The 14,899-nt window shown below is 54.6% G+C and overlaps 1 protein-coding gene across 4 annotated transcripts in view; it reads left to right on the top strand.

Annotated features, from left to right (window-relative positions):
- ZNF687 (zinc finger protein 687) overlaps nt 1–14,899 on the top strand; it is a 30,719-nt gene that overhangs the window by 2,075 nt on the left and 13,745 nt on the right. The window contains exons 1-3 of one of the 4 annotated variants that reach the window (XM_076359788.1): nt 5,707–5,878; nt 7,841–8,045; nt 9,470–9,570. The exons of 1 other annotated variant lie outside the window; for it this stretch is intronic. In XM_076359788.1, the coding sequence (XP_076215903.1) occupies nt 7,918–8,045; nt 9,470–9,570 (229 nt within the window). In that variant the 5' untranslated portion in view covers nt 5,707–5,878; nt 7,841–7,917. Of the gene's footprint in view, nt 1–5,706; nt 5,879–6,913; nt 7,143–7,840; nt 8,046–9,469; nt 9,571–14,899 lie in introns of those variants that run through there. 2 more of the 4 variants (XM_076359787.1, XM_076359790.1) reach the window with 2 other exon arrangements.

Below are 14,899 nucleotides of genomic sequence, written 5' to 3' on the forward strand. Positions count from 1 at the left end.
GTTTAATTCAAAGAGACTTCTCTTGAAGGTGAGCAGGGGAGGTTTGATAGCCTCCATACTTAGGTTTTAAGCAGTGCGTTAGGAATTGAGCCTTGTTTGTGGAAGCAGCTGCCTCAAAGGATGTATTTTTAGTGTGTCTGAGGAGGGAAAAAAAAATGCGTCACCCCACATGTGGCTGTGCTGGCATTAGCAGAGGCGGGAGGACTGGCGGAGGTGCTTCCCAAAGACTTTATTCCCCTGAGTTTTCCTGGTCAGGGTCTGAGGAGCAGCAGGAGGATCGGCGAGCTCTGCCAGCGCTTTTACCCCTGGTGTTAATCCTGCAGCCTGGTCTGTGCAAGGGGGCCCCGATTCCCCGTAGGGACCACTCTAAACCCATGGGACCACGCAGAAATGCAAGGTTCCAGCTGCTGGAGAGGTGGTGCCGGTGTGGAGGTAGCTCAGGATCCCCTGTGATGGCCAGGGGTACGTACAGTGCCCAAAGCTCTCATCATCTCGCAGGAGTCACGTTTGTCTCTCGTTTTCTGGGTTTATTCCACCCCGATTAGGTTCTCCTGGGTCTAATCCCTCCTTCTGCTAATGTGCGGTTGCCCCCTGCAAGATATTTTCTAGGGCTTTAATTTATTTGTGCCATCAAGTACCTAAGCACACATCTGGGTACTATAAAAATAATAATGAACTAATAGCAAGCGAGCGCAGTTATGGTGCAGGGCCGCCGTAGTGTGTGACAGGAGCGAGGGAACTCGGTGTTCCCTTCCTTTTGGCATCCTACGTGGCAGATTTTCTATTTATACCACTAGAATAAACGGGGTGTCCTGGCTGAGTTTAGAAACTTTACGTTATAAAACCCAATGCGATGAAATAGCACGAAACCCGCTGGGATGGAGATAACTGGTAACCGCTCGTGGCGCCGTGGAAACGATCCCAGGCGAGGGGAGCGTCGTTAGGCTGAACGCTTGGGGAGATCCTGGTCATTCTTCCATGAAATGTCTGCCTGGAACCACCAAGCCCTTGTCCGTGTACACCAGTGTGGATCCGGGTCGTACTGGTAAATCTGGGAACAGAAACCTCCCCGCGTTGACATTGAGGCTGCTCTATGCTGATCGTGGCTACAAAAACGCCTGCCAGTGTTTAAAAACTTAATTTTTCAGGCCGGCCAAACTGTCGGGATTTCTGGATCTCGTCTACCACTTGTTTGTTTTGGTATCTCCAGAAGTTAGCAGATGGTAGAGACTTAATTCTGTTAAACGTATGGGAATTTAATCCCCAACCAGCCTCCGGTCAGGATGCGTCGTCTCTGCGTGGCAGCTGTGCTCCGCGCCGGGATGGGAGCTCGGGACCGGGCTGCTGGGCTCCTCTCCGTGGATTTGCGCCCGATTGCGGGGATGGGGGGGACGGGGAAGAACTGAGTTTCCCGCTCCGTTCCCTGATGAAGCATCTTTTTTTGCTTGAATTCAATGAAATCTGTGAGTTAGCTATTCATATCCCGGCAGGGGGAATCTGTGTGTTTGCTGCATGTTGGTGAGAGACCGTCTCCTCCCCCCTCCCTTCGCAGCTGATTTTAGGTTCGCCTCTTGCTTTTAAAGACTCACTTGCTGTTGCAAAACCTACTGAAAGATAAAAACGATGTTTCAGTGGTGATACCTGCCGGTTCTGGGTCTGATGCCAGCCCTTTCTTTTTATTTCACCATAAATGTTATTCTCTTCTGTTTTTCTTTCCCCCTGGTGTGTCGGAGGGACATTCGGGGTGGTTTTCTTCTTGCCACGTGTGATCCAAACAGCGGGGAGGGATCCCCAAGAAGACACGTTAGATGGACGGAGCAAGCGTGCAGAACAAATGGAACACATTTTTTAATTACTTTAATTACAGCAATCATAAATCTGTCTTATTAAAAAAAAAAAAAAAGAGGGTTCAAACTCTTTGCGACCAGCATCTTCAGACTGAAAGCAGCAAGAAGGTTCTTTCCTTCCCCGCGTGTCAGCCCGGGGCCGTCTCGCTCAGCTCTGCGGCGGTGAGGAGCTCCAACCTTTGCCCAGAGCGTTTGGAGACGATGCTTGAAACGATGGGGCAGCCCGGGCTGACGGATGCCGCTCCCTTGTCCGGGAGGGTTGACGTGCTGCGGAGAATTAACATGTTGGTTTGGGGTTTTTTTTCTGGGGATGTCTGTACAGGACTAAAACCAAGAGCTACCTATGCCCATCCTCCAGCAAATAATTCAGCCTCCATACTTCAGGCCTCCTTGAAATCGGAGGCAGTGGGCAGGCTGCAGCCGGGGGTGCTGCGCGGCTGGAAATCCTCTTTGAGCTGCGAGGGGGAGTTTTTTTTGATGAGGAGAAAATACATTTTCTTCCTTATTAAATTTTCAAGCGGGGACGATTGGGGTGCGTGAAATAGGAGGCAGTGTTTAAAAAGGAGAGGAAAATACCACTGCTGGGCGCAGATCTTTGTCCTTCGGCCTCCCCCGGCAGAACGGGGCTGGGTCGCGTCGGATGCTCTGGGAACACAGGCGCCTTGTTCGTGGCCGTAGAGCTTTAGCTGGCGAGCCCTTTTGCACAGATGCAGCTTATATCATTTATAGAAATAGATCTATACTGCCTGAACGAAATAAGTTGTGCTAATGCAAAAAAACTCCCTTTTTTTTTTTTTCTTCAGTTGCTGGCCTTGTTTGTTTGGTCTGGAGTAGGATTTTGCTGCTCTTTGCTCCCCCTCCCATGGTTTTTGTCCCACGCCGAGCGAGTTCTGCCAGCAAAACCTCTAGGTGTGCCTGGGCTGGGTGCGGGCACAAGGACGGCCTCAGCTCCAGGTTTGGAAGCTGGGATTTGCCACGGCGTTTGCATCATCGCAGCTAGTTCTGTTGGGGGATGATTCCTCCTCGTTGATACGGTCGGGGGCATCCGAGCGAGGCATGTTTGCATTGCCGTGCTGGCAGATGGGGCCGGAGTGCTTTGCCGCACTGGCTTGGCCGCTCGGTGCAACTCCCGTGCAAATGCCGGGCCTTGTGCCGCCACCAGCTCTCTGCCCGCTCGCTCTCCCGTAGGAAATGGAGCCAGGAAGGGGTTTTCAAGCGGCGCTCCTCCTCCTCGAGCTGAACCGAAACGGTGCTGGCTGGCTTGTGCAGGCACGCAGCTCGCCAGCCGGTTCAGCCAAGGCGTTCGCAGACCTTGGTTTTGGGGTTTTTCTGCAAAGGGGAACGGCTGCTGCAGTGAGCTGCAGTAGTCGTGGACGTGCTTATTGCAGATCAAGGATGCGAAGGGCCTGCCTGTTCCCCTTGGGAAGGGATCCTGCTGTTGCCATGCTCCTGGCCGGCAGGGATGGCTTTGCCACGCTGTGAGGGGAAAACTGCAGGCGATGGGATTGCCGTGGCCGTTCAGAAAACCACTGCCAGCGCCTTGCGTTTCTCCTCCGCTCCTGCTTGACCTGCGGAAACGTCCAGCTCACTCGACTCCGCCGCTCCGGTGCAGGGTCCGGTGGTTGGGCGTACGGGGAGGAAGGGATAGCGGGCCCTGGTGAAGCTGCTGCGGCGGGGAGATGCCCAGACCCGGCTCGGGGCTGGAGTGCGACCTGTTTAGATGTTAATGCGGAGGGACGGCTGAGCGGAGCACAATGGAACACAAAACATGCGCATAATGGCTGAAGTTTTAATCCCCTGCTGCCGCCTGGAGCAGGGAAAACAATGCCGAGGGTTTCAAATGGCCCATCGAGTGCCCTGGCAGAGTATTATTTTCTACCTGGTACCCCCAGGGAGCCTTTTCATGTGCTAGAAGCAAAGAAAAAAGGAAAGGGGGAAGGAAGGACAGACAGACAGACAGAGCCCTTTCCAAGGCACGTCAGCAGCAGGGCACAGGCTGCGCTTGGGGCAAGGCGGCTTGCCTCCCCGAGAGGCAGTAGATTTCATTGGGAAAAATTAATAATTAAACTCTTGGAGCGCCTTAAAGTGACCGTTCTGTCCCCACCTGTCAGTGAGCTGATAGCCAGGCTTGGCGAGAGCCGCCGAGCATCCCACCGTGCCACCTTCTCCTTGTGTGTTATCCGTGCCGTGTGCCGCAAAAGCCTCTGGATGCGGGATGAACCGGGTCTGTTCGGGTTTCTGGCCGCGCTGCTCTCTGAGAACACGCCGGTTATCCGCCGGCTGCTGCGGCAGAGCAGGTCCAGTGGCTGAGATCTTGGCAGGAGAGAGGGGACCTGCCGCAGCGGACCCTGCGGAAACGATCTAAGCAGGACATCTTTGGCCTCAGAAGGGCGTGATCAGAGAGGGACAGAGGAGCTAAGCGTGGAGAGGTACCCTGCCCAGAGCTCAGTGAAGACGGAGGAACAGGCTATGAGGAGGAGAATATCTCAGAGCAGCCCCCATGCCAAGGGGGTGTTTTATTCCAGCAGAAGGTGATTTTGTGCGGCTGGAGGTGTTGGAGAGAATGGACTGGAAGTGAATAGCCAGCGGGTCGGCTGTGAGCGTCGGCTGTCCAAGCAGAGCCCATGCTCATGTTTGGAGGCCGCAATACCTGCCTGGCTTCTTCCCTCAAAACCAGTACTGCCGGGCCATTCTTTCCCACCTTGATAACAGCTGCTGGGAATATATATCCAGGCGTGCTGGGATCGATTGAAATCAAATCCAGATTGAATCACGCCACCCCTTTTGTCCTCTTGGCCTTGAGATGGGACATGCCAGGAAGCATGGCTGCGGGCCGTTCCGTACAGACCAGCCCTCGTGGGACAGGTTATCGGATCGTCGCCCGCAGGAGCCATTTTGGCAGCAGTGTTTGCCGTTATTTTGGGTATCCAAGCATGTTCATGTTCAATAAATGACCAAAAAAAAAAAAGCGTGAAGTGCTGGAGCAAACTCTGCCGGGATCATGTCGTCGTCGTCTCTTTTCTTTCCTTTAAATCCTGCAGCCACGGCTGCTTTTGGTTCCAGCCTTTGCAGCTGGAACTGCACAGGGGTGCTGCGAAAGCTGCTCTGGGCGTCCCAAAACACCCCCTGACCCCAAAGCCTGGGCGGGGGCCACGTCTGCCAGGGGCACGTCCGTTGCTCGAGCACGTGGCGCCTGTGCCTTGAGAGCAGACAAACCCTGCCCTCCCGACATGGCCAGTGTCATTTGCTGCTTAACATGGGGAGAGACGAAACCCCAGGGAGGGGGCGGCCGTCACGCACCGAGCACAAGGGTGTTTCTCGGTGCAGACTTTGTTCCCGGAGATGCCAAGCGTCTGGATTTTGTACCGGTAGCATTTTGCTGTGCCGAGGCCTTACTTTGCTCAAGCCCCCGCCAGCCGCTCCTCCAGCATCGTTTCCCCTTCTGAGCGTGTGCTAAAAATGTTTCTTTTGGGGGTGTTCCTTTCCTTGTTTGGTCTGAACCAGGAGGTGCGAGCTCTTTTTTGGAAAGCCTGAAGCAAACGTCTCTTCCCCTGCGCTCTCGGTAAATCAAGCGGAGCTGGGCATTCGGGAGAAAGCGATACTGTTGGCTAGCAATAACCCTGGAAAACAGCTGAACAAAGAGTTGGACGTGGCAGGTGGAGGCCCTGCTGGGCAGGAGGATGGCCCAGACTGTGCGAGAAATGAGATGGAAGTTTGCTCCCGAGCGAGGAATGGGCCTTGCACCTCTCTGCAATCCGGCAGGATCTGCTGATGCCTCTGTGCCGCCGGCCGGGTGAAGGGAAGGGCTGACATGGAAGGACCCGGAGCGCCCGTTCCTGCTCTGTTGGGTGGCTTCGGTTAGCTCTGGGTTTCTAAACGGGGGACAACTGGTCTTTAGACCTCCCTTACGTGCTCTTTTCCCGCGTGCTTTGAGCCTAGCACCCGTCAGAGGGTTTCTCCTTAGGTCCGAGTGGACGTCGGGCTGCAGACAGCAGCTTCCCTGCTGGAAAAAGGGAAGTTGAACTCCCAAGGTCGGGAACCTCAGGTCTGTGTGTGTGTTTCCCTCTGAGCAGGAGGAGCGTGTGGGATTTGGCATGGAGATGACGGCTTATGAAACAACCCAGACACTGCCTGGCTTTGTCGTGAGCTTACCTCCTCAATGCCTGCTTCTAACCGAGCTGTTGAAGCTTCAACAGCCCTGTTAAGGTGAAGAAAGGGGGGACCGGTCAGCTTGGGCCTCTGGATGCTTCTGGGGTTTGACTCAGACCTTTCCCCCTTTGCGAGATCTTGAAGAATCCTAAAACCGGAGACCCGCACCTTTTGCCTTACTCCATCCTTCGGAGGAGCTGGAGGGATGGTCTGCGCTCCCCCATCAGATGATATTTTCTCTCTCTAACATCTCTCCCGTGTGGTTCTTGATGGGTTTCAAAGCTCCGCAGCGTCCCTGGGGTGCCCTGATCTTACAAATGGTGAAGCGCAGGGATTCTCGCTCCCTCTTCCCCTGCATGGCGGATCCAAGTCTGGCCAAGCTCAGGGGACCGCAGAGGCTGCTGCTTCAGCAAATGCAGACCCCTCTCTGTCCCAGAGCTCCCTGGAAAGGGCCAGGACACATGCCTGGAGATGGGGAAGAGCCTCTCCAGGAATATCAAGGATTTTGCTTTGGGTTTCAAGTGGAGAGGAGGATGCAAACGCTGCCGGGGAGGCTGAGAAACCTGGTTTGATGTCGGCAGGGGCTGGGCACCAGGTAGTCGCTGCTGCTTCTTGGCAGCCCCCGTCTCTCCCGCACCCTGCCCTGCCCATGCGGATGGCAGCAGCGGGGAGGCCGAGCTGTGGAGTTTCTGGATCCCGGCGCTGGCAGATGGCAGGGGAAGGGGGGGCCGCTCCGGCCATCAGCCGCTGCGCTGGGGGGCAAGGCGGCGGGGAGGGACCCCTCCGGCTCGCGTTGCCGCCGCCTGCAGAGCCGCCAGCGGTTGCTGTTAGACCACCACCGTACCCAGAGCCGCCCTCCCGAAGTGCCAGGGGGGAGAGGAGTTTGGTGCTGGGTTATTTTATTTATTTCTCTCTTTTTTTTTCCCTCCGAACCTCCCCTCCCACTGCAGCCGTCCCCGCTGAGCCCTGACCTTATGATGTCATGCTGGGAGTAGGACGTGTTGCTGCTTCTTGTTTAACCAGCCTGCCTTTCTATCTTTTTCCCCCTGTCCTACCCGTGAAACCTGAGACCACTCTCTGTCTCTCCCCCCCTTTTTTCCCTCTTTTCCTCCCTCTCCGCTCCATCCAGAAGCTCCTTCCCATCAGGTCAGTACCGGGCTCGGGTCCCTGGCACAGCGGCTGCCTCTCTGGAAACGCAATGGGGACGGCATTTGCAAATTGTGCCGCTAAAGGCTTGCTAGATAAGCAAATTCTTAGGAGATCAGGAGGCAGAGAGAGAAATCTCGTGTGCTGGCAAGGGGTTGGGTGCTGTGATTTGGAAATAGGCTGTGCGGGTTTGGACTACGATTACGGAGCAAGTGGATGCGAGTGGGAGCAGGGGCTTGTCACTGAGGTGATGGCCGGGGGCACTTTGTGGATCGCTTGAGGTGTAGATGCCGCATGGGAAGCGGCAGAAAAGCGTTTGGGGTCGCGGAGGAGCGCGGGACAAGTGCGAGGGACGGGCACGAGCAGGGGCTGCCGGATGCAGAAATCCCGTTAAGGCTCCGTGAGGGCTGGGGACGTGGGGGTGCCGGTTCCCTGCACGGTCTGTTCCCCAAATTGCTTTGCTGCCCTTGGTGCTTCTCCTCTGCCTGCTTCCTTCATCCCGAAAAGGGGGAGGTATTATTTCCTCCCTGATAAGGAGGAGAAAAGGGGGCGTGGGAGATTTAATTCCATGTCCATGGATCCAAAGATTTTAATTTTGGATCCACGGACATGGAATTAAATAAAGTCTTTTAATGTGCAAGAGCCGTTCTTAATGTTAACCTTTGTTTCTCTTCTGACTTGTGTTATCTCTTCCGAAGCTTGGCTGAATCCCTTCTGCCTTTTATATTAGCAAAACTAATTATGGTTCTGGAAAGTAGCGAGGGGAGGCTAATGAATGTTGAAGTTGGAGAATCTGTCTGGCAGCGTGCTAGATACCAGAAGGTGGTTCCCAGAGCAGCCGGCCCAGAAGGGGCCTACGCAGAAGCGAAGAAAGCGGAGAGGGGAAGGATGTAGCTCCAACAGGTACGGGGTTTCAGCGGGGTGGGATCCACTGGTGGCAGAATGAGTCCTGATGTGATGGGAGATGGTCCTGGGACGGGTGCTGGTCCGGCTCCGTTGGAGTGGCGTTCACATCCACCCCGTGCCTCAGTTTCCTCACATGTAGCAGGGAGCAGGGGCTAAACCCCAACTTCGTCAGGAGTGTGAGCTCGTTAGGATGTTACCCGTACGCCAGATCTCGCTTAAGAGGGAAAAGCTGTTCGGAGATGGAGAGAAAAACAAAGTCCTCTTGCAGGTTCAGTGTACAGTTTTCTGCTGGGTTGACAGCAGCGCAGCCCGTGTTTTCCAAGCAAGCAATCCTGCTGGGTGATTCCTAAGTAGCTTGCTGTCAGACTAATAATATCTCTTAAAATCCTTTCATCTCTGAAATTTTGTTTACTTTTTGGCCTCAATTTGGACAGTAAAATGACACTGTTCTGTGTCACTTGAAAAATATCAAGTTGGTTTCAGCATCTTACTGGGGGAAAGAGCTCTGTCTGGCTGCTTTCAGGAAATTTTCCTTTTTGGAAATACCCTGTTTGGAGCAGGGCACTGTGTGTTGCAGGGAGAAACTTAAATTACACCATTTAAACAAACCCCACTCATTTTAAAGTGGCTTTCTCCTACAAAGCCATGGCTGCTGTACCAACTCCTGCAAAACTTGTCAAAACCACACGTCTAGTCCCAAAACAAAGGAAAGCTGCGCGTTTATCTCGCACGATATCTGGGCAGCGGCTCTGCTCCCGGCTGGCTGCGCTTTCTTTGACGAGTTGCAGGGCTGCCGGGAAGGCAAGGCAAGGCAAGGCTGCTGCGCTGCCGCTTTATCCGCGCCGGGGCAGATGCCACCGATCCCGTCCCTCCCTGGCACCAGCTGCGAGCTGCATCAACCATTAATGTGGCTGTTTCGTGGGAGCGTGGCGGCGGGAGGAGCTGCCCCTGGAGAGAAGGGAAGGGAAACAGATGAACACTGGCCGCTGTGTAAATAACCGAGAGCGGGGCTACCGTGGGCTTTTCTTTCCTCCTCTCCACCAGTTGCCAGTAACAGGGGGCTGGGGAGGATTTGGAGAGTGAAGGGAGGCACTGAAATGGAGAAAAGCTGCACCAGGTGCTACGAGTTTGTTGCTCGGGGAATTTGCCCCTGTCCTCCCCCCCGCCCCCCCGAGGTCCTCTGAAGATTGTCTGCGAGGTCTCCACCAGGGAGTGAGATTGTATAACTCCCAGTGCTCGTTTGGCTCATTAAAAACAGTTGTTCTCACCGGTGACGTCTCCTCTGTACAAAGGCTGGGGCTTTTTAGCAAGGGATCGGTTTTAAAATAGCTCCAAGAGCCCCGGGAGGACAAGAGAGGCAGCGATCCGCTTGTCTCCCTGCCGGCCAGGTGAACCTGTCCTTATTATTTTGTGTTTTGCAGATACCCACGGCGGAGATTTGTTTTTCTCCAGGGTTCCCTGGGTGCTGGCGGCCCAAGGGAGGCCACCGGCTCGAGGCCTGGGAGCAGCGGCACGGGGACAGGTTTGTCAAAGGTTTCCTCTGTGCCTCGGAAGCTAATCCCGCCTGTCACGTGGTGCCGGGAGCACAGCCGTTCCCGCTGGCCTCGGACGCGGCGGCAGCAGGCAGGGCAGCAGGCAGGGCCGCAGGCCCCCCGTGCGCGTGTATGCGGGAGGGTGGCGTGGGGCGGGGGGGGTTAAACCTGGCTTAACTTTGTTCCAAAGTCTGGTTTTGGAGGGTGATTTTTCTTGTTTTGGTGCAAACTCGCTGGTGGGCAGCAAGTCCCCGCAAGGGTCAGGAAGGGAAACAGGAAAAGCAGCTTTTAAAAATAGCAAGCCCTTGAAATAGTCCCAGCGTTTGGCCTCTTTTGTCTGAACCGCTCCGGCTGCTCCGGAGTGGCCCCCGCTCATCCCGCCGGCCAGTGGGCCAGGCTCAGCGGCAGGCAGCCGGGGGCCCGGTACTTCCACAGGCAGTGCCCGCCACTCCCGGGCCAAAAACATGTGGTGGGAAGCCCTTCGGGTGCTCTTGGCGTCGAGGGTGAGCGTGCAGTCCTCCGTGCCCCTGCCAAACCCAGGGCTGAGAGGCGTTTCGGAGCCCCTTGCTTGCGAGGGCTGGCTGGCGCAGGCTTCGATCGGGAAATGGATCTCAGAAACCGTGTGAGCATTTTAAGGGCTGCGTGGTGGGCACAGCCGGATGGTTTGCAAGGGCAGGATCCTTTGGATATGTTTTAACATGACCCGGTACGGGACCAGTGTAGGAATGTGGTGTGGAGGCGGAGAATTGCTTCTGATTTGGTGTACAGAGGAGGAGGTGGAGTGGCGATGGGTGAGCGGTCATTTGAGCTCAGGCGTGAGCGGAGCGGGGACGTTTGGGGGGTTTTAAGCAGGAGGAGTCTGGGGAAAGGAAAGCAGCATCGACTCCACGTGCCCTGTGGCCAGCTTTGGTGTCGGCGTCCTTCTGAAACAGGGCACCCCCCCTCCTAATGAGCAAATAAGCTTGATTGCTGGAGAGGAGATTTTTAACAACATTTTATTTTTTTGTGATAGACTAAATAAGCAAACGAGCCATGAAAATAACAGTTGTGTTTCAGCAGTTACTCATCGTCTTATTTTAGCAGTGAGCCTCACTAACTTCTGGGGGGCTTGCAGTGGTTCCCCTCAACCAGACCGATTCAGGGTCTGCGTCTCGGCGGTGCTGTGGTGGAGCTGGGGCCGGCGTAAGCTCCGGGCCAGCTTTTCTGCATGGGTTTGTCTGGGCCTCACCTGTGACAATCTCTCTCTGGTGGGGGATAATCTGCTGGTGGGAAACAGCCGGGCTCTTGCGCTGCTGGATTTGGGTTGCTCCAGACCTGGAGCTGCACATCTGTGGACTCGGACCTGGAAAGTGGAATCTCCTCTTCCTCGTGGTTGTTCTTCCAAAGCTTGTGGATTTTTATTGTCTTTGCTCTGCTGTGGAGGGCAGCAACCCAAGACCTGCCTCTTGCCCAGCCTCCTGCTCTTCTGAAAGGCAGAAACCTGAACCTGGCAGCAGAGCATTAGCAGAACTGCTTCCTCTTCCTGCCAGGGACCAGCTAAAACACGTCCCCGCCGCGTCTCAGCCAGACACCGTTACATCCCAGGTATCTGCGCTTGTTTAATAAGCGTGCTGGGCTGCTGACTGCAGTCCCCGCACCCAGTTTATGTCCCGCGTAGGATCGGACAGCGGTGACACAACTGACCCCGGAGCAAAGCTGTGCTGTGAGAGCTGTATCCTCCCTGTGCATCCCGAGCCTGGGCGGCCACGCTGGATGCTGGGGATGGTTTTGTGAACAGCAGAGTATCGCGAAACTACCTCCTTCTGCCTGAAACTGAAAGCCTGGTGATTGTTGGTGTGATTTGCTTTTGCTAGGGGTTTTTTGTGTGTATATTCATTATGCAAATAACGGGCTGTGGCTGCCCTGCTTTTCAGCTCTAGGCCCGTCTCTCCAGCCTTGTGCTTTGCTGGAAGAAGGGCTGGTTTTAGCATAGTGTTGATGATTTCAGTTCAAAACCCCGTGTAACCTTGGGGTGACTTATAGAGAGGTAACGTCTGGTATTCCTGACCTTAGGAGTCACCTACCGAAAGGCTACGGCTCGCAGGCACGAGCCGGTTGGGTCGGCAGCGTGGTTGGGGTGGGAAGGGGATGGTTGGGGTGGAAAGGGGACGCCAGTAACTCCGTGGTTTTGGACTCGGCAGCCTGCGCCGACTTCCTTCTCTGGCCAGGGATTTGGGTTACCCAGCTCAGCCTCCGTGCTGATCCCCGTGGCGTGTCCTGCTCCTGAGGCCAGCTACGAGGCATGGCCCTCGTCTGTACACTGCACAGAGGTGCACGGCCCTGCCTTGTGTTTTCCATCAGGGTAACCATCTCTGTGGGGTGTTTCTCGGGGTGATCCTGTGCCCCATGTGCTTTGATGTGGTTTTGGTAGTAGGCAGGATCACAGAGTGGGGACTTTCAGATGTGGAGTCTGCTGGCCTCTAATTTAGAGCCGGGGCTGTGATGTTCAGGGCAGGCTGGCAAACAAGTTTGGCAACCTTCTGCTCCGCAGCTCTACCTCATCAAATCCAGAGGGGATTTGGGGATCTTTTCCACAGGTGGGTTTGGATCTCTGACTCTTTCTCTCCCCCGTGCCGTGGTTTCCCAAGCTGTGAAGCCAGGGGACCGGTGACCACCATGCTGACGGACGACCAGACTGGCTCTGAGCCGCGCGACCACGGACGGGTCCTGCCAGTGCTTCGGAAGGCAGCCTTTGTGCGGAGGGCTTGTACACGGTGGGATGCCGTTGTCCCCATCAGAGAGCTGTTTCCTTGTGAAGCTGGTGATTGTTGTAAACTCTTCTTTTTCTGTGAGGCAAGATAGTTAACACCACTTAGCCAGTAAGGTTAAAAATACCCTTCCCTTCCCTCCCTCGTTGGCTTTGTTTCGCCTAAGAAAAATAGTTCTTTTGCCTAAGAAAATAGTTGTGTTTTGAGCTACCAAAATAACTCTCCATGTCAGCCTGGTAGAGTTCAAGGTGGAGCTGGGCTCTTCCCATCTCTGCTGTCTCCTTTTTGACAGGAGTTACTGACTCAAGACCATGACTCTCCTCTTCCATCAGAAGGGGCTGAATGAGAGATCTTAGACTTGGGATTTCTAAGAAGAACAAAAAAAACCCCTTCTGGGGCAGAGACCTTCCCGTTAACACCAAACAAGGAGAAATACTCATGTAATCAATCCTGTGCAGGGACTCCTGCAAGGAGGAGCCTCCCTTTCCATGGGAAGCCGTCACTTGAAGAGCATCTCTGAGAGCATGGAAGCAATGAACGGTTCGTAAATGACTTCATTCCTGCCTTAAAGCTGTGACCTTTTAAAAAAGAGACAGAGGATCCAGAATCGGTTTTGCTTTTAAAAGGAGAGATGCTAAAGGGAGGGCGTGGTTGGCCAAGACAAAGGTAGGGTGTTTAAAGGCAAGAAAGGCCAGAACCTTTTTAGTGAAGGGCTGGGAGGGAAGTAATCGAAGGAAACAATTAAAAAGATCAGTGGGGTATATTTAAAACCCATCTGTGAGCCCAGAGAAATCAGGTGCTGTGGATTCATTCTTTCCTCTCCCCATCGGAGACCCTGATAAAAATGAATTAAGGGTTTACGGCAGAGCAGGTCTTGAGCACAAAATAAAAGTAATAAGCCAGGCTGAGCACTGGGCTGGTCCTTTGTGGCATTAGCACACGAGAGCGCTCCGTTTCCCTTAATCAATGGTGAGAGGAGCCAGTGGTGGTGCAAGCCAGCACTTCGGAGATGGGAGCGACCTCTTTGTGCCCGGAGCCGGGCCGCCGCGTGCAGTCCTGCCTCTGCCAGTGTCTCCGGGCTCTGCTCAACCCAGCGGAGGTTCACCGTCTTACTGGTGTTCACTCGTGTGTCCTCCTGTCCAGGAGAGAAGCTCTTGTTGGCAGCGCTGTGTTTGTAGCCCTAGTCTCTGTTTGCTCAGGGAGGTATGGTGGGGGATATATGCCTTGCAGGAGGTGCTGGGGGTGCAGCAAGGCTGGCTCCTCCAGGTCGCTTGTGAGCCATCCCCCGGCATGGGGAAAAGCAGTATCGAGCCTGGAGATGGATCTGTCGTCATCCCCAACCTTCAGGCTCTGCTCAGCTCGCTGACCCAAAGCCACTTTGAGGACGGAGCTGGCACTCCTTCCCTCCGCGCTGGATAGAGGAGGATTTCCCTTGTGTCGCCTCTTTTCTTCTTGGGAATCTTTTCCGATGTAGCAACCTGCTTCTCTCTGCTTTACTGTAAATATTTGTATCCTGCTAAACGGTGATTAGAAGAGTCATTTGAAAAACAAATGTCCTTGTGTCACGCTGTTCTCGGCAGAGATCCTGTGCTGAAGAACCAGATGGCAGCGCTGGAAGAGGAGCGTAGCGTTTGGTATCTGCCCCCACCACAGTATTTTAAAGCCTGGTGCTTTTCCTTCTGGTCCTCTCACCGACGGCTGAAGTCCTGCATCGCCTGGAGGAGCACATGATGAAAACCGGTTTTAGAAAGCGGGGTGAACTTGTTGAAATCTCCCAGAAATGAGTCTGCTTCCCCAAAGCCGGTGCTGGAAGGAGATGTGTAGTGGCACAGACCAGTGGCCTGCTGGGCAGAGCAAGGTCTGGGGGGGCACATGCAGGCAGTCATGGCAACCGGCAGCAAAGGCTAATTTTTCTTTTTGGGATCTAGATTATCAGCCCTTCTGTAGGGACAGTCTCTTCCCCCCTAAACACAGGCACCTTTTGACTTCATCCCGAAGTGGAATAGGACATTCAGTTAAAAAACCCCACATGTTTATGGGGAGATAAAGCAGCGCAATCCCACTTGTGCTCTTTGAGACCTTATTCCTGTGTATTTCAACCTCACAAAGATGATCTTCCCGTTGCTAACGGAATCGCCTCCGCTGCCTGGCTGGTGGGGCCTGTGCCGTAGCATCCTCCGCGTCCCTGGGGCCGACTGCTCTGCTCTCACGGGAACATCCCTGGCTAGAAGGTGGCTCTGCTGTTTGCCTCGGTGGTTTTCCATTTCGAGGCATGGATGCCTTCCTCCGAGGCCGCCCTTTTCTTGTCTCCCAGTGGCTTGTTCCAACGTCAAGTCCTTTGTGCTTTTGCAAGCAAGAAATACTACTCTTGCCACGCAGAGCTGCCTTTTCCGTGCCGTCTTCCCCTTCGGCTTTAGTGGAGATTTCAGTGCCAGCAAGCACTTGCCCTGTTAACTTCTTCCCCCGCAATGCTGCGACGGGATCTGTGGGTCAGCAGACGGGGCTGCTTGGGCATCACAGAAACGATGCCAGTAGAAAGTCGCCCACTTGCATTTTAAATGTCAGCGTCGTT

Source organism: Aptenodytes patagonicus, chromosome 26 (assembly GCF_965638725.1).
Source record: "Aptenodytes patagonicus chromosome 26, bAptPat1.pri.cur, whole genome shotgun sequence".
Classification (NCBI taxonomy): Eukaryota; Metazoa; Chordata; class Aves; order Sphenisciformes; family Spheniscidae; genus Aptenodytes; species Aptenodytes patagonicus.